General features: G+C 38.8%; 1 protein-coding gene across 4 annotated transcripts in view; it reads left to right on the top strand.

Annotated features, from left to right (window-relative positions):
- DOCK4 (dedicator of cytokinesis 4) overlaps positions 1-25809 on the top strand; it is a 475344-nt gene that overhangs the window by 355563 nt on the left and 93972 nt on the right. For all 4 annotated transcript variants that reach the window (XM_004602088.2, XM_055123770.1, XM_055123771.1 and 1 more), the window contains exons 24-27: positions 85-212; positions 2543-2677; positions 14467-14565; positions 22608-22702. In XM_004602088.2, coding sequence (XP_004602145.2) covers positions 85-212; positions 2543-2677; positions 14467-14565; positions 22608-22702 — 457 coding nt within the window. The remainder of the gene's footprint in view (positions 1-84; positions 213-2542; positions 2678-14466; positions 14566-22607; positions 22703-25809) is intronic.

The raw sequence follows: 25809 nt of genomic DNA, 5'->3' as shown, positions 1-25809 counted from the left end.
TAAAATTAGATGATAAAGTAGATAAGGATTTGCACGTGGTTTGTGTGGGACTCAAAAGATGTGACATAATGCTTCTCTCCTCAGATTCCCGCTACATTCTCTTGCCTGTCGTGTTACATCACCTCCACATGCATCTGCAAGAACAGAAGGACCTGATCATGTGCGCACGTATCCTTAGCAACGTGTTTTGTCTCATCAAGAAAAATAGCTCAGTAAGTAAATACAAGTCACGGTGTGCGTGCCCATTAAATGGCATCTGAACATAAAATCTTAAACATCTTCTGAGAAACCACTCTACACAGTGACCCTAGTGACTCTCCCTTTTACTTCCGCTGGCTTGGACTTTTTACTTTTCCACTACAGGAATTTTCTTTACCCTGTGGGATTGCTCTAACCCCAAATAACCTGGGCTTCCTAAACTTGGATTTCAAGAAAGAACTCAATACCCAGTGAGAAAAAATTAGAAAGCTTAAAGCCTCCCACATGTGTCTTTAATCTTGATATGATGAATGCTCTGTGGTAAGAATAAATCACTGCTTGCAAAGTGAAGGCATTTTTTAAATTTTTTTTGGCCCATTTGCTGAAAGGTTGTATGATGATGTTCAGAGTTTGGCCCTACATTTGGGCCAGGACCTGTGGAGATTGGGAAGCAGAGGAAAGCCCCAGGAGACTGGGAGTATCTTGCAGAATAGCCATTAACTTTGACAGTTAATTCTAAATTTTTATGACTTGGGCAATTGCTGTCAATGTTCCTGACTCCTGATGCAATACAACTGCATTAGAGATTGTGCAAACAGAGGAAAATCACATGCTGTTTTAGAAGTGGGGACAACTCCAGATACTATTGTTCATGGCTCAAGGATTGGCTCTGAAATTCACGGATGATGAATGTCCTTTTCCAGTCCTGACAGTTTGCAAGTGTTAGGCATTATACTGATCTCTAACAGCTGAGTGCTGAGAGTCCTGTTCCTCTTCTCCTGATTAGTACTAGGCTGTAGATTCCCCATTTTGTCACTCGTACTTAGCACCCTCTCAGCCATGAGTTGGCAGGAGACCCCAGTGGAAATAGTGAGAGAGTGCCCCACTACTGAGACAATAGAATTGGCGCCTGAGGGGGAGAGTTCTGTATCTAAAAGTGATTCCTGCCTGGGGAAGCATGATTGGTTCCTGGCCACACTCATTATTCCAAGCTGCAAGGCTGGTCCAGGACAGGGCTAAAGAATGGTGTTGGGGGGGGGGGAGAGGATTTATTTTACATTTACATTTAAATTCCCTCTCTACAGGCCAGAAACCAATAAATATGCCAAGTCTCTATTTAGAATATTATTGCAAATTATCATTGTGGATACTGTAAAATAAGTCAAATAACTCATTGCAGTAAATGAAAAACAAGTATCAGTGCTAGGAAAAGGTGCTTATTTCTCCTGTTTCAATTTGGAGTTGCAGCCAGTTTTTGTACGTATCAAATAAGAGATCACTAAGTATATATTTGAAGAGTCAGAGAACTTCAGAGTTTTGACAGACTTGGATCTGTCAAACCCAATCATGAACAACTTTGTAGCTGTGTATCCCATGGTGATTCAATAAATAAATAAATAAATAAATAAAAGGGATTCAGAGCATGCATTTTTGAAGTAAAATTTTGGAAAAGGTGATTTTCTTGCAAGTATAAGAAAGCTTTTCCTAACATCTTAGCAAAAAAGAAAAAAGTTTTTGTTCATCTCTCACTTTCTAAACATTTGCTTTGCAAGTACAGGCTTCATGGGAGGAAGCAGTTTTATGCAAATTTGTTCCTTTGCAGGTAGAGTAAGACCCCAAACCGACTACATTTAACTAATAGAGGGATTATGTGTTTCTCTCTCAAATCTTTGGGACATGGATAGTATGGATTTTGCTTCAGGAAAACAGTCTGCACCAGGGCCACTGACATTAGCTCCATTCTTAATGAATAGCATTTACCTATGTTGATTGTTGTTTGCTTATCTTTACATGTATGTGTGTGTGTGTTTAAATCATAGTTATAGAAGTTGTCACTTGCACTTAAAATAGAGTTTTGGAAAATACCTAGTGCAACTACAGTCATTGGTAGAGTGAATAGAAGAATAATTGGAAATAAATTCATTAAAGTGTTTTAGAACCAAGAAGAAATTGGGTTCTAAAACACAGTAAGGTGCCAGGGCTCTAAGGGCAAACTGACTTGCCCAGGTTCACGTACTATGTTAGTGGCACAGCGGGTATTCTGAATCAGTCAATACTCTTCCCATGACATCACCCACATTTAACTTATATATCAGCTCTCTCTCTCACAGCCAAGTTCTGTACTAGTGGGGAAGCTACTAACTTTCACACCTCTGTTTCCTGTAAAAGGTCATTTACTCTGGTGACTTCCGTGAGATCCAAGTCTGTCAAACTCTGAAGTTCTCTGACTCTTCAAATCTATACTTAGAAATGCCTTTTTCCCTCCCTTTTCTGTTACAGAGGGATGAAATAGACATATTATAGCTATATTTGCCTGAAACATGATTTTTTTTTCCTCATGCAGGAAAAATCTGTCTTGGAGGAAATAGATGTCATAGTGACCAGCCTGCTGGACATCCTGCTGAGAACCATCCTGGAAATTACCAGTCGGCCTCATCCATCTGGCCCCACAATGCGGCTCCAGTTCCAGGACGTAACTGTAAGATCAGAAAGCAGATGACACAGAGATCAGAGCGCAGTTGTGTTTTTGCTAAATCTTCTGTCACTTTGGGGATGGGTTGCTGTATAAGCCTACTAAGTCTGGCTTAGGGAGAGTGATCTGTGTGCCTTTCAAATACACCTTCATTCCGCTAGAGGAGGTTACTGAAGCAGGTTTGTTAGAAGAGTTTTTTTTTTTTTTCTTTTTGGATCACACCAGGCGATGCACAGGGGTTACTCCTGGCTCTGTACTCAGGAATTACTCCTGACGGTGCTCAGAGGACCATATGGGATGCTGGGAATCGAACCCGGGTTGGCCACGTGCAAGGCAAACACCCTACCTGCAGTGCTATTGCTCCAGCCCCTGTTAGAAGAGTTTTTACTTCATAGAATCAAATTCAGTGTTAGCTCTCAATTGACTCACTTTGAATGAAATCATGATTCTGTATCCCCAACCATTCTGATAACTTTTCACTCATCCAGTTCCTTGAGGAATTTAAAGTAGTGAGATGGAGCCACTGGGAGTCAGAGTTCCTGAGTTATCATTCTGGATAAATAAAATCTTTCGGTCCCAGATTACTTGGTAATTTCTTAGGTGCCCCCAGGTTCTAGTAATAAATACATAAGTATGTAGCACTGTAGCGCTGTCATCCCCGTTGTTCATCGATTTGCTCAAGCGGGCACCAGGAATGTCCTGGTTCTTTGGCATATCGAATATGCCATGGGTAGCTTGCCAGGCTCTGCCGTGCAGGGGGGATACTCGTGGTCGCTTGCCAGGCTCTCCGAGAGGGGCGGAGGAATCAAACCCGGGTCAGCCGTGTGCAAAGCAAATGCCCTACCCTCTGTGCTATCAGCCAGTCTGCTTATACTATAGAAGCATAATTTTTACTTTATGGAAAGTAGGCAAAATATATATATACATGTGATTCACAGAAAAAAAATAATAAGAGCCAGGGATGGGGTGCAATGATAGAACACATGTTTCACAATATGTAGGGCCTCAGGGCCCATATCTGACCAACACCCACCGACCCCCAAAAAAGAAAACAGATATCTATCAACAGACCACAGTGTAAAAGATGCACAATGTCTTAGTTAAATGCAAATTAGAAGAGCATTCTCTTGCACATCAGCAAGCAAATATTTATAGCATAAAGTCTAGTTTCAAAACAACATAACAATTATTAGAATGATAAATCCAGGGCAGGGGGAGACAGCTCCAAGGGCTAGATCATAAGTTTTTAAACCATCTATTTTTAAATAGAGTCGATAGCAATTTTAAAATGATACAGATCTTGTGTTGATATATTACTAAAACTATTGCAATAGAATTTTCCGGCCAGAATAGGAAGGCCACCCTCAATCTCGTTAGAAGTAGCCACGATTAATATTTTAACATTAACTAATTAAAGTGTCTTATGTTTGCACACACTCATTCATGTATATATCTCCAATAAGCATCCCCCCAGAGCTTAGTCTAGAATGATTTATTGTGAAGAATTTACAAAATTACATTTTTGCCAAATCAAGAACGTGAGAGAATAAAAAGTTTCTTTTAAGATAAATTGGAATCCACTTTATTTTTCTGCAACATGCTTTTGTTGTTTCCTCATTGTGGACTAAGCAAAACACATATTTTTGGAAGTAAAGTATGCTTAATGTAGTTAGCATTTCAATTGTCCCAAGTGTAGAGCTCAGTAACAAGTATACATTGGGTAGTCTTTTTCTAGAATTTTTCCATCTTCTCAAATTGAAACTCTGTACCCATTAACTGGACCATTTCTTCCTCCTCCCAGCCCCTGACACTTCTTTATGTCTCTGTAGGATGTGAGCACTCTATAAGTATGTTCTTTTTGTCATCATTTATAACCAATTTTTTTCTAATAAGCTAATGTCTTAACATTACATTGCATTTGTGTTACGAAAGCCAGAATTATGGATATAGAATTTTCATTTGGGGGTGGGGCCCCACCCTGAGAGGTTCAGTGCTTGGGATGCTTCTAGCAGATCTCAGGAGACTGAATCCTCCTGCATTAAATCTTACATAAGTATAATATAATATTATGTGATAATTTGCATTAATGTAGGAGAGTAGGCCCTCAATTTCCAGGTACCTTTGTAGCTACCTTCATCCACAGATTTTTATGTAGGTGTCTTTTTCATGTTGCAAATTTTCAGAGTATAGTTGCTGGACCATATTGTTGTTACTCTTCAGAAAAATGCCAAATTGTTTTCTATACTGGCCTTATTTTTTATAAGTGTTCCTCTCAGCAGTATTCAGTATTATTCTTTTTTTTTCTGGTGGTGTTATTATGTTATGTATTTAGAAATAGCCTTTTTTTGTTTAAATTTGCATTTTCCTAATGGTTAATGATATTGAACATCTTTACATTTGCTTTTCTTGCCGATTATCTTCTTCAGTGAAATATTTAATCCCCTTCCCCTCATTTTCCAGTCGGACTGCTTTCTCTTGTTGAATTTTGAGAGTTATTTGTAGATTCTATATACTTGCTCTTTATTGAATGTAAAATTCATGAATATTTTCTTCCTCTCTGTGGCTTCTTATTTTTATTAATCATTGCAGGATCTTTTGTAGAGTAAAATTATTAATTTCTGTGAAGTTTATTTTATCAAATTTTCCTTTTAAGTATCATACCTTTTATTTCATGTTTAAGAATTCTTTCCATCTATCTTTATTCTTCTAGTTCTTTTCTTAAAAGCATTTCACTCAGGGGGTCAGAAAGATAATGCAACAGAAGAAGGTGGGTTTGATCCCCCCAGAACCACATAACGGTATCTCAGCCCTCCGAGGAGTGATGCCGGAATGGAGAGCGAGGAGTAAGCCCTGAACACAGCTGGGTGTGGCCCAAACCCCTACCCTCTCCCCTGCAAAAGGCATTAATTTTTTTGAACTTTACATTTTATTCCATAAACCATTTTAATTTTTATATAAGTAGCATAACTCTAACATCTTTTACCAATTTAACATTGATATCCATTTTCTATTTCATTCCATTTGACATCTTTCTGTGTTTTTGCTGTGATAAGTGATTTTTCTATGACTACCTGATCATACTTGTAAGTGTAGTAAGACTGCTCTTACTTAAACCCTCCATTTTAGCTATCTCCATACGAAAGCACTTCTGAGGGGAGGGCAGTGGTGCTAACTAATTATGGACAGATGAAAGTAGAAGCCCAGGTCCCCATATTGTCTTACCTAATAGTAACCAGTAGACTGGAAAACACTGGTTTCAGGCTGAGGAGTTGGTTCCAAAAGCTTGAACGTATCCCACAAAGGGCATATACATGGCCCAGGGTGTGATCACTGCCACTGCATGGTGTCCCTGACACCTCAGGGCCCACATCACCACTCAGGATCCACTCTTGCCCCCATCTTACCCCCATGAAAGAAATTACCAATTCTTTCTTTGCTCTCTTTATATATATATATATATGTATATATATATATATACACACACACATATACATGTATGTATATATACATTTCTGTATAAATTTCATGTGTATATAATTGTGATGAGAACTTTTAAAATTTATTCTCTTAACTATTTTCAAATTTACAGTATTTGACTTTCTCTTACATTGGAGAGACAACTTGGGGAAGCTCATCATAACCATGTGAGGGTAGTCTATCTAGCATCTCCTTTATATTTGGAGGTGTCAGTAGGCTAGCAGTTTGTGTGTATATGTGTATACAGTTGGAATAGAACAGGTCTTTTGGAGTTTTTGAGGGGATAAGGGGCACAAAGGTGGTGCTTCTGGTTTACCCCTCACTCAGTGCTCAGGAATCACTCTGGAAATGCTTAGAGAAATATATGTAGTACCAGGTATCAATCTGGGGTCTGCCACATGTGAGGCAAGTGCCTTAATCTCTGTACTTCTCTCCAGCCTCTAGAGTAGAATGGTTCTTACTGAAAGTTTTGTCTTACTATGTACCTCTTTGGCAAAAAAGAATAGACTTCTGATGGAATGTTTTGTTGCCTACTGTTGGTATTCAGAGGGACCAAGCTCTTCATAGTCAAGTGTGGGGTCCAAAGCAAAAAAATAAAAATTAAAACCAAATCCAGACACCAGAGAATTCAAGATCTTGTTTTTGGTTTCATCCCACAGTTCCTAGGCTATCCACTTTCTTCTACCTTTAAAAAAAAATTCAGACACCATGATTTACAAAACTGTTAATGAAAAGTCTTCATGTATAAAACATCCTAGCACCACACTCTCAACCAGAGTGTTTGCTTACCTCCACTAGTGTTCTTAGTCCCCCTCCCCCATTCTGTCCTTCCCCCACTCAACCCCCCAGCCTTTGTGGTAAGCTTCCTACTAAAGAGCAATTCTAGTCTCTGCTGCATTTCATTATATGGCAACATAGACATTCTATGTCTCTCCCTTGTCTTCTGACTAACTTCACTCAGCATGATTCCAGATACAGTCACTTAGCAACCAATTGCATGATTTTATCTTTTCTTATAGTCAAGTAGTATTCCATTGTATATACGTCCCGTAGTTTCTTTACCCAGCCATCTGTTCTTGAACACTTGAGTCTTTTTCAGGTTTTGGCTATTGAGAAGAGTGCTACAATGAACTTAGGAGTGCAGATGTATTTCTGAGCCATTTTGGGACCCTAAGGGTAGATGCCTTGAGGTAGAATTCTGGGTCATATGAGAACTCAATTTTTATTTCTTTTGAGAAGTATTTATATTATTTTCCAAAAAAGACTGGACCAGTCAACAATCCCCACCAGCATTGAAAGAACGTCTCTTTTCTCCCACATCCAAGAGAGAAACAAATGGTTGTTTTCTTTTTTCTTTTCTTTTTTTTTGTGACATATACCAGTTTTAATAATGTGAGTTGATATCTCTTTGTTGTTTTGATTTGCAATTCCCTGATTAGTGATATAGAAGCATTTTAAAATACCTGTTGGAAATGTTTGCTTCTTTGAGGAAGTTTCTGTTTATCTCTTTTCCCCAATTTTTCATGGGATTGGTATATTTTCTCTCATAAAGTTCTTTGGACAGTGCTGTATATATCTTGAATATTAACCCTTTATCTAATGAGTGTTGTGCAAATATTCTCTCATTGTCTTTGGATGTCTTTTTATTCTGACATCATTTATCTTGTGGTGCAGAAATTTCTTAATTTGATACAGTACCTTTTGTATGTATGTACTCCGTCCTTTGAGCTCTCTCCCTCGCTGATATTGTTTTGTTGTCTAAAAGATAACTAATTCTTTGATTAGAAATATGCTTTTACCATTTACACATTGTTTTCTTATAGAACATTCTCTCTAAATAGACATAATAGAGATTCTTCACATGGTAGCTCCACACTGAGCATTATTTAGTCTGTACCTGCAAAAGTGCCCACAGTAAAGGACTTGCTGGGGGTAAAAGCAGTTCCCATGGAGCGTCATGATAAATTGCTTCCAGTTCTCTATAGAACATATGAAATGGCTGTCACCTTGCTTCCCAGTAATACCAACAGGAGAATTGGCTTCCAGTACATCATAATTTCAAATAACAGTAGCTTTACTTTATTTTAAACGAAGGTACTTTTTGTTCTTCTAACCATTTGTTAAATTTTAAAATGTTCAACTAGAAAAAAAAAACAGAAACCATTGTATTTAGTTCCTTTCAAAAAATCTAATTGTGCATGGCAGCAGATTTTTCTAAAGCAGTTTATGTGACCATTTGCTCACACTCTCAACTAATTGGACCCCAGAGTTCCTTACAATTTCAAAGTGCTTCTTTTCATAGTTCTGATAAGCACCAGTTATATTTGTAGGCAACTCAGCTCAGCCTACGTCTTGTCTCTGAAAGCCTGGTATGCTTGTACAGAGCGTTCATTTGCCATGGGCCTACTGGTTGAGGGAAAGGGATACAAGAAAATTCTATATAAAATTTCATGGAGGAGAGGAATGCTATTCTACAGAGAGAAAAGTTTTTGTTTTGTTGTTTTGTTTTGTTTTTGTTTTTATTTGAGGGCAACACCCAGTGATGCTAAGGGGTTGTTGCTGGCTCTGCATTCAGGAATCACTCTTGGCAGTGCTCAGGGTACCATATGGAATGCCAGGGATTGAACCCAGGCCAGCCATGTGCAAGGCAAGTGCCCTACCCTCAGTACTATCTCTTGAGGCCCATAGATGAATATTTGATGAAGACAATGGCAGCCATTTCGTCTTCCTATTACTCACAATTACTGATCTAGATACCCATTGTGCTCAATATTCTTATAAAAGGGGATGCAAATACTGAAATATACGGTGATTTCAAGGAAATCTATTTGTGAAAAAAATATTTTAAACTAAAATTCTCTGAATCTTTGCCAACAGTAATTTTCTTTATTCTTTTTTTAGCAAATTGTATGGAAGAATATAGAAGAATTCATACACTAGCTTAAAGAAATTTACATTATAGATTGAAATATATCAGTAAAAGCTTGTATGGTTAGGCCCCTTAGCAGGGTTCTATGTGCATGGAGTTCCTAAGTAGATAAAATGGATAAATAAAGTGAACTTAGAGATCCGGTGTTGAGATTGGCAACATGTCATATATGTGTCAGAGATCAGATAGATGGCAGAATAAGTTGTTTCTAGTGGGCCAAAGCCACACAGGACAGATTTAAATAGTTAATAACCAAGATTGAAAGAAATGTTTCCTATGTACACAAACTACACTTACTGAAAGTTTATTCATTACTGAACTTTTTTATTACTGATTTACTGAAGATAATATATAGTTCTTCAAAATTCACAGTGTTTCATATGAACATGATTGTACGTTAAAAATAAATATTAATCACAATATTAATCTAGTAGCTGAATTAGCAATAATATAGATAAGATAATAGAAAAACTACAAGATAGAAATTTGAATGGATTTCTTTTTCTTGTTGGGGGCTGGAAACATTTGGTTTGGGGTCCACATGTGGTGGTACTCAGGGTTTACGCAGGCTTTGCATTCAAGGATCATGCCTGGTAGGTATGGGAGATCATATGCAGTACTGGGGATTGGACCAAACATGCGAGGCAAGCTACTCTACCCACTATATGTCTCTCTGGCCCAGGATTCACTATTGAGGCTGCATTTTCTCAGGCCTATGTTCTTAAGCAGACACACACACAAGCCTAGATGTAGATACATAGATAGATAAACACACATATATGTATGCATTTTGGGATACATATGTATTAATGACATATTTCTTGGTACAGTATTCTATTGATCATTATATAATGTCTGTCTTTGACTTAAAGCCTTTTTTTTTTTTTTTGGGTTTTGGGTCACACCCGACGATGCACAGAGGTTATTCCTGGCTCTTCACTCAGGAATTACCCCTGGCGGTGCTCAGGGGACCATATGGGATGCTGGAATAAGAACCCGGGTCGGCCGTGTGCAAGGCAAACGCCCTACCCGCTGTGCTATCGCTCCGGCCCCTTAAAGCCATTTTTATGGCTAGTATTTCATCTTATCAAACATGAATAGCTGTTGATACGTGTATCTTTCATTTTGGGTGAGGCATGCTGGGCCACACCTGGAAGTGCTCAGGGAGATGCTTAGGAGATCCTATCCAGTGTCAGAGATCAAACTGGGGTTAGAGCATCCAAGACTAGAATTTTACCTCTGTATGGTCTTTTCAGCCCCAACTCCTGCAATTCCTGGGTTTTTCCCTGAAGCATTGGTCTGAAATTTTTTACTGTACCCTTTCCACATGTTTATGTTTATATTCAGATCAGATATGGGCTACTTATATGCCAAATAGAAATGGATGCTTCTCTCTTTCCTCTTTCTCTGTCTCTCTCTCCCTCCCTCTTCTCTCTCCCCCTCCCTGTCTCCCCCCTCCCCCTCTCTCCCCTCTCTCTCTCTCTCCCTCTTCTCTCTCTGCCCCTTCTCTCTCTCTCCCCCTCTCCCCTCCCTCTCCCTACTTCTCCCTCCCTCCCTCCCCCCATCTCTCTCTCCCCCTCTCCTTCTCCCTCCCCTCTCCCTCTCCCTCTCCCTTTCTTACATACAGCCACTGTATTTTTTGACTGGAGAATTCAAACCACCTTTAGTGTGATTATTTAAATATGAGCGTCATTACTGCTAGTCTATCATGTCATTTTCTGTTTATATTTTCCTGATGGGTTTTTTTTTTCCTTTTTGGGTCACACCTGGTGATGTACAGGGGTTACTCCTGGCTTTGCACTCAGGAATTACTCCTGGCGGTGCTCAGGGAACCATATGGGATGCTGAAAATCAAATCCGGGTCGGCCGTGTGCAAGGCAAATGCCCTACCCACTGTGCCATCGCTCCAGTGCCTCCTGTTATTTCTTTTTCTATGAGTTTCTATACTCTTTTTCAGTTGGCTGTTTTTTTCTGTGATATTCTCAATTTTTTGCTATATCATCATCATCATCATCCCGTTGATCGTCGAATTTCTTGAGCGGTCTCAGTAATGTCTCCATCCTAGCCCTGAGATTTTAGAAGCCTCTCTCTACTTGTCCTTCCCAACGATGTTGCATTGGAGGCTCTTTCAGGGTCAGGGGAATGAGACCCAGCTTGTTACTGGTTTTGGCAAATGAATACACCATAGGGACCTTGTGAGGATCTCCCATGTTGGCAGGAAACTCCCAGTAGTTTGCCAAGTTCTCCCAGAGGAGATGTAGGATATAAGATATCAGAGAGTCTCTTGCCTGCACACCTGGCTGTCTTCCCCGGGTGCCCTCGGAGGGGATGGGCTCCAGCTTCCCTCCCTGCCCCGAGCAGAGCTCCCGGCAGCCAAAGACCTCCGGAGCCTAGCCATAGCCATACTCAAGGCCCCTCTCCATACGTTCAGACGAGCCTTATGCATGAAGGTGCCAGCAAAGGAACCCAGGTGTGTGGGACCCAGGGCTGAGACCTCCAAGCCTGCTCGGATTGGGACTGGGCCTCCTCCGCCCAGATTTCTCATTTCCCAGTAGCTAAGTGGTCACACTCAGGGACTGCCCCCAGCGCCGTATAATCCCATCCACCACTAGCATCCAGACTTAAAAGCAAGCTCCCGGAAGCCCATCCTTGAAGCTATAAGATACATATATATACATATACATGTTTCTTTTTCTTTCTAAATGTATTTCAGGGTTTTTTTTGCTTTGTAGTTATTATGAGCTTTGGATCCGTTCTTCTGTACCCAAGATAGTTTTATGTGCTCGTATGATATAGTTTATATTCTTTTCTTCCTCCCTTTAATGTGAATTTTAATCTCATCTAGTTTGAAAAACTATTCAAAAAAAATAGTCTTTATCTTTTGAAGTTCAGATTGGGTCCTTTGGATATTTCATGTTTTTATCTCACCATTTTTCCTTTAGCTTTTTGAGTATACAGAATATAGTAATAATAGGTACTTGAACATCCTTGACCTTTAATTCTATTGATTGACATTTTTCTATGTTTACATCATGATTTTCTTTTGCTTCTTTATATGCCTGATAGTTTTTTTTTATGAATTTTACCTTGTTAAGAACTTGATTTTCTTAACTGCTAAAGTCTCAAAATGTCCTTGTTTATTAAAAAAGTAAAATGTTAGACTTAGAAATAAATCTACTAACCCATACTGTTTAGGTTAAAAAAGAAAAAGACCAGACTGTTTCTCCTAAGTGTGTAGTTATAACTCTAGTACAAATTATACACATAATAAGGAGCTAACCTGCATCTATTACTCTGATACAGCCATTAAGTAGTGTCTTCATGTCTTCCTTGACAGCTAGTGGAGATATCTCTGATTATTCTTACAAAAGATCCTCTGTTGAAAAAAATCCCACTTCTGATGACTTAGGACTCTGATTTTGCGCGTATGCCTATAATCTTTTTCCATTACTTCCAAACTTAGGGAAATCAATTCCCAGTTAAATTGCATTTCTGTAAACTTACCAACAATTACTTTTTGTTGTCTTTTTTATTATTTTAAATCTTACCACTCTAAATAAAAGTAGATAAATTACTGAACAACAGAAGTTTAACTGATTTTAAATTAGAAGTGCATTGGAGACATAAGTGGTAACCATTTTAACAGGTCTTCAATTTTACATAAATGTGTACGTTTTTCTTTTTCATTATTAATTCCTAAGAATTGAACTTTAATCTGTGTAGCATCCAAGCACATAAAGGATCAGAATTAAGCTAACCTAATTTTTGAAAGAAATTGAAATCAACACTGTTCAGTATGTGACTTTCTCTATGCCCTGCAAATCAGCGGCCAGGCACTCTAATGAATTAGAGAACAATATGATTTCAGAGCTAGAGCATGACTTTTTTGGAGTCAGAAAGACCTGCAGATACCTCTTAACTCTTCCGAGTAGTGTAGCTTTGAGCAAGCCCTGTAACTTTCTACATGAACCAAAACTTCACCTTTTCAAAATGCGTATTAAAACACCTACCTCATAGCATTGATATGGGGTTTAAACGCTATAGTGAGTGATAGCACAGGAAAGGCTCAGTAAGTGATTGGCTCTCCTCATTCTTTTCAGTTTGGAGAGTTAGTTCCCTAGTTCCCAGGTTAAAAATCTGTCTCCCCTCTTAAAATATGCTGGTTAGCCCCCAGAATAGTGGGAAAATAAATGTCTGTTTTTATTGTAAATTTTATTTAGTCACTATGAAATTGGGCTGGAGCAATAGCACAGCGGTTGGACGTTCACCTTTCACGAGGCCCACCCGAGTTCGATTCCTCCACCCCTCTCGGAGAGCCCGGCAAGCTACCGAGAGTATGGAGCCCGCGTGGCAGAGCCTGGCAAGCTACCCATGCGTATTGGATATGCCAAAAACAGTAACAATAAGTCTCTCAATGAGAGACGTTACTAGTGCCCGCTTGAGCAAATCGATGAGCAACGGGATGACAGTGACAGTGACACTGTGAAATTACAAAGTAATTTATAATTGGGTTTTTGATACACATTGTTTCACCACCAATCCCTTCACTAGTGTCCACTTCTTTCCACCAATGCCCTGCTCAACCCTCCTCACCCCCCACTGCCTGCCATTTGCTTCCCACCCACTGCCTCTATGAGAGGTGCTATATATGTGTATATATATATATGTGTGTGTGTGTATATATATATATGTGTGTGTGCATGCATATACATACACACACACACACACACACACACACACACACACACACACACACACATATATATATATATATATATATATATATATATCTCCTGGCCTTATTACGACAGATACAGTACAAACACTACAAACACACACACACACACACACACACACACATATAAAGTTTTGCAGTATGGTTTATAGTGATGTTACTGATGGGGTTTCATGAATATTATTTTACCATTCGATATTTTTAGCCCTATTTCCTCCTCCTGGTGAAGTCAAAGTAAAATAAGATAAAATGTGTCAAACCTTTCATGTAGCTGACCTTGGTTCAGTCCCCAGCACCACTTCTGATCCCCTGAGCACAGAGCCAGGAATAGCTCCTGGGCACTGCTGAATGTGTCCTAATGCTCTCTTCCCCCCACCCCCGCCACCCACCCTGCAAACACCCAACCACCCCCAACAACAACAACAACAAAAAAAAGTGTTTGCCTGTGTCAGTAAATGGTAATCATCATGGAGAAACTGTTGACGGATCTTAAAAGAAATAAAAACTGAGGATAAAAAGACTTCATAGAGCATGTTAGAATAATCATAACTTTTTCGTGCATGTTTGTGTTCCTTTTGAAGAGAGTTCAAGGTAAGCTATGGAGGGGTTTTTTCCTGCCCATACTAAAAGAAAAAAACATTTTTTTTTTTTAAGGGAGAATTTGTCGCTTGTCTCCTGTCCTTATTACGACAGATGACTGATAGACATTACCAACAACTTCTTGATAGTTTCAATACGAAGGAAGATCTAAGGGTAAGTAGCAATTTAAAAAAATTCTTTACTATATCTTTTTTTGCTTCTTGTATATTTATTCAACCTTTGTTCTTACCGTTCTTTGACAATTGCTCTACCTTTTCCCATTAAAATTTAAGTTGTTTTTCTCTCGGCATCATCCACAGATCAGAGTATCTGTTTTGGCTCTTTAAAATTTTATTACTCAAGTGAAACAATTCCTATTTTGGACAAAGACATAGGATTTGAAACATCAATCATTGAAGTTCAATAAACTGGAAACAATATAACTTAACAACTAAGCAAGTAGACTATCTTTCGGTTAAGTAGACAGAAATAGTGCCTTAGGAAAAGATAAAGGAGATATGATTGTTTAATAGAAGGTTAACAGAAGATAGAAGAAGGTAAAGCTTATTTAATTTCTGTAAAGCTACCATGAGTTCTGGATACAGTGTCGTGACCTGGGAGGCAGAATTGTAGTTATATCAGTTATAGTCAAATCAATATGCTGTGCTAGTCTGACAGGCTGGAACTCACTAGAAAGTATTGATGCTGGGTTTATGAAAATCCAATCTTCGCTAAGTTTTCGGGAACTTGAATGCTTTCCTCATGCTGTTCATGAAAAGCTTAGAATTTGAATGACCTATTTTTTTCCTTATTTATTTTTATTGCCTTTTCACTTCTTTAATTTTCCAGTCAACTTTGTATGTTAACCATCATCATGCAAGGGTGACTGAGATGAAATGCTGGGTTGGGGGGAGTTACGCAGGGTCGATCTTGTGTCAATGTTTGCCTGCTTGGTACAGCACAGCGCTCTAAGGGAAGATTTGTAGGTGTCTTCTTTTTTTTTCATATATAGAGAATGCCTGGAGTCACTCTTCTTTTTCTTTTAACTGTCTGGAAGAATTTGTTTGACTTGAGAAGAATATTTTACTGCCTTGGAGCAGTAGAAAAGTTGAGTCAGATCAAGCTAAAGAATTGGTTGGGTCAGATGTAATCTATCCAGCAGTTAGTCAGTGGCATATGACCAAGCCTGAAAGTACATTTTTTCAAACTTGCAGTCAATCTTCAGTTTAGAATTAAAAATGAATAAAAGGCCTTGGAACATACCCACAGAAGTCTATGGGCTTCAAAGGGAAATAATGATGGTATTGTTAACTTTCATCAGAAACTGAATTTTATTTTTAACATTTATTTATTTATTTATTTTTTTATTAGCCACACCCAGTTGTGCTCAGAGTTGATTCATACCTCTGTGCTTAAGGATCACTACTCGTAAGCTCTGGGAGTCATACGTCTCCCAGAGCTTATGAGTAGTGAGCCATATGGGATGCTGGGAATCGAACCCGGTTCAGCCACGTGCAAGGCAAACGCCCTACCCGCTGTGCTATCGCTCCAGCCCCAGTGTGCCATTTCTTTTACTTAGTTCTCAACTACTTTTGTGTGAGAGTTCTGTGTCAGTGTCAGCAGAAGTGTGTAGGATTGGGGACCAGAGGGCTGTTATTCTTCATTGTTTAATTCTTTCCTTCTTTGGAATTTGTCATGTTTTAAATAAATGTACAAAAACAAAAATGGGAAAATGATTCTGGCTTTTGCCCCCTCCTTTTGAAGCCAGTAATGTTTGCTTTCACACCCACTTTCTTCTAGTGGGAGCTTGAATTTTATCCATGTCCCTGGTATTTCATGTACACAGAGAACAGTGCGACTCCTGTTCTTTGGTTATTACTTTTAATAGAGAACTGCAGGGATCTTCCTTTAAGCCTGATGTAATGCATGTTATAGAAGCAGTTAGAATCTTTCATTGTCCCCCTTATTCTGGCCCATTAACTTTCAAAAATATCAGATCAAGTCTCCGTCTACCTCTACAGCAGTCCAACTTTAAAACTAAGACTTCAGGGACAGAGAAATAGTGTAGTGGGCAGGGCACTTGCCTTGCATGCAGCCAACCCAGGTTAGATATCCAGCACCTCATATAGTACCCCAGAGTTTACTAGTAGTGTCTACAGAGTACAAAATCAAGAGTAAGCTCTCAGCACTGCCAGCCTGTCCCCAAAACAAGAACCAGAACCCTCCGAAGACTTCACTTTACCCATAGACAAAGTTGAATCACTGTCAGATTTTCCTTGTCTGCAGTAAACTTCCCACCCCCTTCCATACACTTTTCATTCAATTCAGCCCTTTAAAGCTACATGTATATTCCTAACAGATCATATATATATAATTTCTAATTTTTCTGACTCTTATTGTTAGCCAGAAATGCCAATTCTATTACACTTCCCTCCCATTGCCTAATCTGTTATTCCTTTTATTGCTTTCAGCTCATGCTATGTTATGGCTCAGATACCACTTTCTTTCTGATGCCCTCACTGACTCTATTTCCCCCCTTCATGAAAGCATGAAATAGGGCACTGTGGTTATTCATTGTTTCCTTACATTCTTTATGACCATGGGGGTTCACGAAAGTGAGAACCAGTTCTTTGTGTTCTAAGCACAGAGGGTAGAACTTTGAATCTTTGTTGAGTGAATGAACCCTCTTAATAAATGTCTACCTACTTTATAAGCCATCATTTTCTATAGTTATTTCAACTTTGTCTTTTCTTTTATTGCAAAAATATTGTTCTGTAGGTCTCAGAGAGTGAAGACCATTGGGAGTTATTTTTTTGTAAAATATACTTAGATATTCAATTTTAGAACTCTGGATTGCAATGTGATAATGATTATTAGCACCCTTTAATTGAATTCCGATGTACGTCAAGGGAATTACACATTTGAAAATTTTGACAAATTTCAAAATAGCATTTGACTATAGTTTAAATCCTAACCGATGGGAATGTGTTCCTCTAAGACCCTGCCCCATTTACTGCCTTTGCCATGGAGAGACAATATCTCACTTTTTGCCTCTCTCAGGGGCTTGCTTCTCTGGATAGCTTATAACTTCTAACCCATGTAACTTTGGTTTCCTGAGCTCAGAATTCCTCCTGCAATGGTTCCACCAATTCTGTCTCAGGAACCTGGTCTCTATCTTGTGAAGTTTGATACCATGGTACATTGTGGGAGAAGGATTTTAGGACTGGGGAGATGGCTCAGAGGACTGAAGCACATGCTCTGCATGTGGAAATCCTGACTTCAGTCCCAGCACCACAGAATCCCCAGAGCACTGTGAGCTGTGAAGCACCTCCTCCCTCACCCCCCGCTGCACATCTCCACCTGACCCTGGCAAAATACAGACAAGAATTGAAATTTTGTACAATCAATCAGAAAATCTTTGTAAAACATGAATGCGCTTCTCTCACACCTGCATGAAATTCCTCAGGGCCCCATTCTTTTACCTTCTGTTTTCCTGCCCGACATCTGTCTGACTTAACTGCTTCCAATTTATCACTCAGCCCCATTTCTTGCTACTCCCTCATGCAGTTCCAGCAAGCGTGTGCCTCTTTTCCCTCTGAGGTTTGCAGATGCTCTTCCCTGCTAGTGGAGTTCGTGACCCTCAGCCTACCCTGCGTAAGGAATGCACATATCTGTGCGGTTTACCTTAACCTTTATCTTTTCCCCCAAACTGTGAGTTTCATGAAGGCAAAGAGGACATTCTAGTAGCTCACTCTTGCATGAATAAGTAAAAGAATATAATTTATCCCACTAGATTTCTGTGTCAAACACAGTGCCTGGCACATAGGAAAGCACCCAATACTTATGAATGAAAGACTGAATATCAGTCATAATTTCTGAAGTCATAGCAACTTTTCTCCAATTTTCTTTTCTGGCTGAAGGTGGAGCTTTTTATCATTTTGAAAGGTTTCCACATCAAATTTTTTTTTAATTGAATCACCATGTGGAAAGTTACAAAGCATTCAGGCTTAAGTCTCAGTTATACAATGATTGAACACCCATCCCTTCACAAGTGCACATATTCCACCACCAAGAACCCCAGTATACCTCCCCTCCCACCCCACCCCACCCCCCGCCTGTATAGCTCATAATTTTCACTTTACTTTCTCTTTACTGTGATTACATTCAATATTTCCAAAAAAAAACTCACTATTAGTATTTGGAGTTTCCCACCCAAAATCAGACCTGCTGAAAAGGAATCATTTGACAGTGTGTTTTCCATTGCTGAGAATGAAGAGATATGAGGTTTTGGATTTCTGTATTTTAGTATTTTAGTAACTCAGTCCAAGGAAATTTCTGCCAGAAATTGCATCATTGCAAGCATGTACCTCTCTTTAGTGGTCCTGATAATATGGCAGTCGCCATGCCTTTCCCCCCAGAAAGAAAAAGCCGAAAGAGAAACACCTTTCTCCTCCTGGGGCGGTATGGGGCCGTGGTTTAGTTCACAGACTAGAGACATTTCTGCAAGAAGCTGCTGGTACCAAATGTAGTTTAGCTGGCCTCCGGGATCATGGTCATCCAGCAACGGAGAGGCCGCACACGTGAGGCCACTCCGGTCACATTTCGATGGAGTGTGGCGCTGGTAACCCCACATCAAATTTCTTACTTGAACCTTTTGTACTGCAGAAAAGACACTTCTGTAATATATCTACTTTCATTTCTTTTTTTCTTTTTTTTACTTTGAACTCATATTTAAATGATAACCAGTAATGCAGTTAAATTGCCATGTTGTGCTGTTTGAAATAAATGAACATAAAAAGGAAACTGCTCCCAGGATGCCAGTTTTAAAGTAGTGGCATATGAAACACGTTTCTGTGAGCTATCCAAAGAAGAGTATTACTGTGGCAGTGTTCTTTTTCCTAATCATAACAAGAATTTGTTACTTTGTTAGTGCTATGTGCACAAAATAATTTGGCATATCCATGGTAAAAGTACATATTCAGTAGTGATCACAGATGAAAAAAAAAAGTATTTAGAACAAAGTATTACTGTTTTGTGGAGAAGAGAAGGATATTATAGAATTCATGTATCTTCAGCCTAAAAATGTGTGGCTGAAATTTAAAAATGAAACCTGTGTGTGGCAATTGACAATAAATATTTTCTGAAGTATATTAAAGTGTGAAAATAAAAGATTTTTTGTATTATTGCCTAATGAAGCATTAGCCTACAGTTTAAATAATTAAAAATCATGCAGTATATGAATAGGTAAATGATCATATTTACTTTTTAAAATTTCCTTTTCACTACAAAATACCTCTAAGCCCCAATATTTTTCAGGTATGAGAACTCAGTTCTAGAGTAGTTAAATAAATGTCAAAGTCATGGAGCTAATTAATTGTAGAGTCAGGATTAAAATCTAGATTTCCTTGGGGCTGGAGCGATAGCACAGTGGGTAGGGCGTTTGCCTTGCATGCGGCTGACCCAGGTTCAATTCCCAGCATCCCATATGGTCCCCTGAGCACCGCCAGGAGTAATTCCTGAGTGCAGAGCCAGGAGTAACCCCTGTGCATCGCCAGGTGTGACCCAAAAAGCAAAAAAAAAAAAAAAAAATCTAGATTTCCTGAGTCTCAGTCCTAATTGGCACACTATCACAAGCAATGTGACTTTGATTTTGTGAGACAGAGGGGAATAGGAAACCGAGATGGCAGTTGTTCAACTTCTGCTTTGCCTCCTGTAGGCAAGTTTTTTATCCAGTATTTTTTCCATGGAACTGAGATCACCCTATCCCACCCTACACATACCCTCGCCCACCCCCCACACAATGACAGTATGTTGTATTCCCTTAAAAGTTATTGTGATGATGGTAGTGTTGTGTGTGTGTATGTGAGAGAGAGAGAGAGAGAGAGAGAGAGAGAGAGAGAGAGAGAAGAGAGCGCCACACCTGGCAGTGCTTAGGGCTTATTCCTGAAACTCCATTCAGGGATCATTGCTAGCAGGGCTTGGGGGACTGTATGGGGTGGCAAGAATCAAACCTGGGGGGCTGGAGTGATAGCACAGCGGGTGGGGCATTTGCCTTGCACACGGCCAACCCGGGTTCAATTCCCAGCATCCCATATGGTCCCCTGAGCATGGCCAGGGGTAATTCCTGAGTGCAGAGCCAGGAATAACCCCTGTGCATCACTGGGTGTGACCCAAAAAGCAAAAAAAAAAAAAAAAAAGAATCAAATCTGGGTCAAATATATGCAAGGTCTTACCTTACATATGCATGTGCCTTACGAACTATACTATCTCTCTAGACCCTAATTCCCTTAAAAGTTTTGAGGAGAAAGGATGAAATGTCAGTATTTTAGAATCTACTTTCACAATTGCTAACTGATTGTAGACTGTGAAATTCAACTGATTCCTACTTTCATGATTCTTTCAACTGTCTCTCTAGCAGGTAGAACAAGATAGGAAAATGAAGTGGAGTTCATCCCTGAAAGATATTTTTTGCAGAGAATATATGTGTTATTGATAGACACCCAAATGTATCAGCTGGGAAAAAAATGATTCAAAATAAGCTTTAAAAATGCAGGCAAAGGGGATCTCACAGATTGGGTCTGCTTCTGATACACTGTCCCAAGAGAGAGCTAGACTGTGTTTCTCAAAATTGTTTGCAAAATTCATTTGGGAAATGTCTGCTGATTCTGCAAACATGGCCGGATTTGGCTGGTTATTTAAAGACGCGACCTGGTGGACACATTTCCACACATGAACCTAAGTATTGATGCCAGAGAAGCTCAAATAGGTTCTTGTCAAAATGTTTGTCGGCTTTACCAAAGCTGTTAGTGTGTTTTCTTAAGCTACCACATGGTTTTTCATTTTTTTAGATTCTGTCTATCTTCTGATGGTATGAATGACAACCATAATCTTATATTCAGGCAGCATACATGTTTAACATAATGTGTTGTTGGGTTTGATAAATAAAACCCCTGTTTTATTTACCCTGTGTTGGGGTTTTTCTTTCTTTGGCTTAAAGCAGTAGCAAACTGTTGCCTCACAGTAACATGCAAGCTCCAGTTTCCTAGCAGCACTTCAGGTTACAAAATGTGTTTAAATTTTCTAGTTTAATAAATGAAATTAAATCTAGATTTAACCAGTCTCTTTGAAAGTAGAGCAAATTTCTTTACATTCATTATGACGTGTTATTTCCTTAAGTGTCCCTGTCACCTCAGATGCACCATAGCTAGCTGAGGTCCTATCTCTTACAAATTTTTGTTGTTGTTATTGTTTGGCTTTTTAGGTCACACCTGGCTTTGCTCAGGGATTATTCCTGGCTCTGAAGTCAGGAGTTATTCTTGGCAGTGTTTGGGGGAATATATGGAATGTCGGGGATTAACCCAGGTCTGCTCTGTGCCAGGCAAATGCCCTACCCATTGTACTATCACTCAGCCCCTCTTACAAAGTTTTAAGATTTATTCCATGTCTGATAGCAACTTACCGGAATTATTTACAGGTTATCAGCACAAAGATAATAGCTCAAAAAATACCACAGTACTAGTGTGGCATCTTTGAAGAATATCTTGACACTGTCATGGCTGCTAAATATTTGTCTCTGAGCTCAGCTTAGCTCACATCCTTATTAGAATATATTTTGCATGGCACCTTTATGTAGAATGTTTCTGCTCAGCAAACCCTTTAGAATGTTATCTGCACAATTTACTCATATCTGTAAACTTGTGTGCATCTCATTGGTAATGTATTTTCAGAATGTTCTCTAAGAAACATGGGTTTTTGCTTAAAATATCAGTTGAACATAATTTAGTAAATGTTGACTCCACTTAAGATAAAGCTGATTTTGAAGGGATTCTGGTTTTGTTGAGTTGAAAATTTCTAATATTTAAGGCATTATAATTTAAGTAAAAGAATAGAATTACCTGATAATATTCTTAATACCAGTTTTCCATTTTCTGAATCCTAAACTTTTTGAGCTTGGGAAAAGGAATCAATAGCCCTTTTTCTGCTGTACAGGAAAGAGTAGAAAAAGATAATAATGGGGACAGGTAAATAGCCTACTTGGATGTTAAGACTGGAAAGGTCAATGATTTCTTCTCCTGGGTAAACTGTTATATGACTGCCTGTTTCTCTGTAATTGCTTTGTAAATGGTTAACAGGTTTGTGTGTGTGTGTGTGTGTGTGTGTGTCTGTATGTATGTTAAAATCAGTCAATAAAATGATCTATTTCCTTCTCATCCAAGGATTTCCTACTTCAGATATTTACTGTATTCCGAATATTAATACGGCCAGAGATGTTTCCAAAGGACTGGACTGTTATGCGCTTGGTGGCTAACAAGTAAGACATTTGAAACATTTAAATTGGTAATAATTGTGGCTCACTATGGATGGGGAGAGGAGAGTGCAAACTGATGATTTTTAACTTTATCTCAAGTATGAAACTTCCAATTCCTGAAGATCTTTTGATTTTTTTCCAAATTATGTCTCTTATACATACATTTATGTGTGTATGTGTGTATTCTAATTTGTTAATGGGTTTTACATTAAAACAGTACAAAAAGAAAACTGTATTATAGAATATGCACTGTGAAATACTCCTGTCTTCTTTTTTTTAACCTCTGCTCACACTTGTAGTATCCACTTTTGTTGGTTTCTTGCATGTTCTTCCAGCATTTCTTTATACAGAACCTAGTAGGTAGCATGATATATTCATGTCACTGTTCTGTCAGTTGCTCTTTTATTTAAAATTGCCAGCTGGTACCATAGAAATAGCACAGCAGGAATTGTGCTTGCCTTGCACATGGCTGATCTGGATTTGATCTCTAGCCCCATATATAGAACCTGGGGACTGCTAGGAGTGCTCCCTGAGCACAGAATCAGGAGTAGTCCTTGAGCACCAATGTATGACCCCCCAAACAATAACAGATAAATGGACAAAAATGTCAACAGTCTTACCACATTAAGACCTAGAAAACCCCTCATTCTTTTAGATTTTATTTTTCCTTTTGCAACACAGTATGATATCCCTTGAATGGGTTACTATAGTTTTATTTATTTTTTTTTTTTAGCCAGCTCTGTTACTGGATGCTTGATCTATTCCTGATGTTTTTAAATTCATTTTAGTTAAAAAATATATATATATGCCAGGCATATGCCAATGACACCCAGCACTGGGAATAAGATTCAGTCCTTGAATTGGATGTTGAAGTTCAACTCAGTGTTGAAGTTTCTTTTCTATGTATAAGTGGTATGCCCAGCAGAAACTTGACAATAGTGCCCGAATGAAATTTGGAACTAGAGCCAGATATTAAAAAGGCTTCTGGCCTGAAATTGAATCTTTGGAAGTTTCTGTAATTATTCAGCAGATATATCACAGTGCCCTGATCACTGCTGAAGAAATGGGGGCGAGGTAGGAGAAGAGAGGCTGGAGCCCTCTCTGGAAAATACAGTGTCATAGATTCCTTAGCTCTTTGTTCTCTGTCTCTCCCATCTCAGGACACATAATGAAGATAAAATTCTTCAGACAATTGACGGATTTTTATGAAAATTGATGCTGGAAATTCACCCAATTTCATAAGCATTCCTAATTTTAAATTCCCATTTACCAATATCTTGTTTCTCCCCTTCTTTAATCCCCAACATCCTACGCACAGGGTGAACGTTGAGACTTCTAAGTATAGATATAAGGCCGAAGGATGCCTTGTTTCTTTTCCCAGATGCTGAGACACGATCATGGTGAAAGCCCCAGGAATCAAGGCTTTAATTTTGATTAGATTTGCCCAATATGGCTTCTGCTGCATTATACATTTATAGACGTGGAGGTGTTAAAACGATGTGTTAAAAACTTTGCGAAGTAACAAATAATATAATGTGGCATATATATTTTACATAAGTACAGAAGCAGATTTTCCATTTTGAAGACTAATTGAGATTATTCAAATCGCTGTTTTTAGAATTTAGCATAATGAGTTTGATTACCGAGTACAATCAAATCTTCATCTGTATTTCTGGAGGCTGCAGTTTTAAGTGGGAGCAGTTGGTTTGTATCTGGCCTTCTTACCGAAGGTCAGGAATTCTGAATCACCCAGAGAGGACTATGAAGTGATCCAGGAACCAGATGAAATGGAGTCCTGGCTGCCGATACCATCATCACCCCGTCATTATTCAGTCATTCTACCCCACCATAGGCAATGGGATATGTTGTCTTGAATTAGAATATTTTTATGGCAGAAGTTCAGACTGAAAGCAAATCTGACATTTTGTTTCTTACATACACATGCTCTGCTTGAGCTTCCTGACAACCATGTGGCTCTTTTATATCAAATACCATCTCTCTGCCTCACATGAAAATTTCTGCTCCATTTATGAAGACTTTATCATCCCTTGAATGGGGGAAAGACTAAACAAATGACATTCCAGATTCTCATTTATAGACTTAACCAAATAGGGAAATGATTTTTTTTTTAGAGAAAAGGTCTGTGTAATATAATCAGGAAAAATATTTCCAAGAAAAATGCCATCTACTTTTGCAAAATATAATTATACCATTCCATTAACACCTAAGTCTTTGCCTCTAAGAATATGGTACTAATTACCCATTGGTCATGACTGGCTGAGGCAATTCCAACCTAATTTCTAAATGGGACACCAAGGCCTGGTAACTTGAAACATGCATGTACTTCTCTGTCTTATTTCCCTCTGCTTTCCTCTCTTCTCTTTCATTAAGTTTCCCCACCCACGTTCCACTCAGATTTTGAAATCATATGAGGTTTTCAGTGTTTTAGAAATGCAACATCATGAGACTTGGATCGTTAGTACAGTGGGTACGGTGCTTGCTTTGTGTGTGACTGACCTGGGCTTGTTCCCCGGCATCCTACATCATCCCCTGAGCCCTGGCAGAAATGATTCCTGAGCACAGAGCCAGGAATAAGATTACCACCATGAGAATGAGAAAGAGAGAGGGCAGGGGTGGGGGGAAGGAAAGAAGAAAGGGATGGAGGGAGGGAAGGAGTTAGGCAGATCTAACTTTCTTAGACAATATTTGATTAGAGTACTTCAAAGAAGCTTTTCAATCCAATTTTCTTCTTTCACTGCCCACTTTTGTGCTTAATGCATGTCAAATTGATAGCAATTACCTGAGAAATCACTATAAACCTATCAGTTAGCTCAACTTACTTGTGCATTCCCCAGAATATGTATTTTTATGTACTGCTCTTTTTTTTCTATATTTTAACCTAAGTTCAATGTCAGCCAGTCTTATCCATTTACTTTGTTGTCCCAAAGCCTGGAACCTCCTTGCTTTATGTGAATTTGTGCCAAAAACTATGACAGACATTTGATAATTAGTATAGTTTTAAGTTAAATTTTCTTTTTTTTTAAATTTTTTAAATTTTATTGAATCACCATGAGATAGTTACAAGCTTTTATGTTTGGGTTACAATCTCA

Source organism: Sorex araneus, chromosome 1 (assembly GCF_027595985.1).
Source record: "Sorex araneus isolate mSorAra2 chromosome 1, mSorAra2.pri, whole genome shotgun sequence".
Classification (NCBI taxonomy): domain Eukaryota; kingdom Metazoa; phylum Chordata; class Mammalia; order Eulipotyphla; family Soricidae; genus Sorex; species Sorex araneus.
The sequence above is the reverse complement of the archived record's forward strand: the minus strand, read 5'-3'. Positions and strand labels throughout refer to the sequence as shown.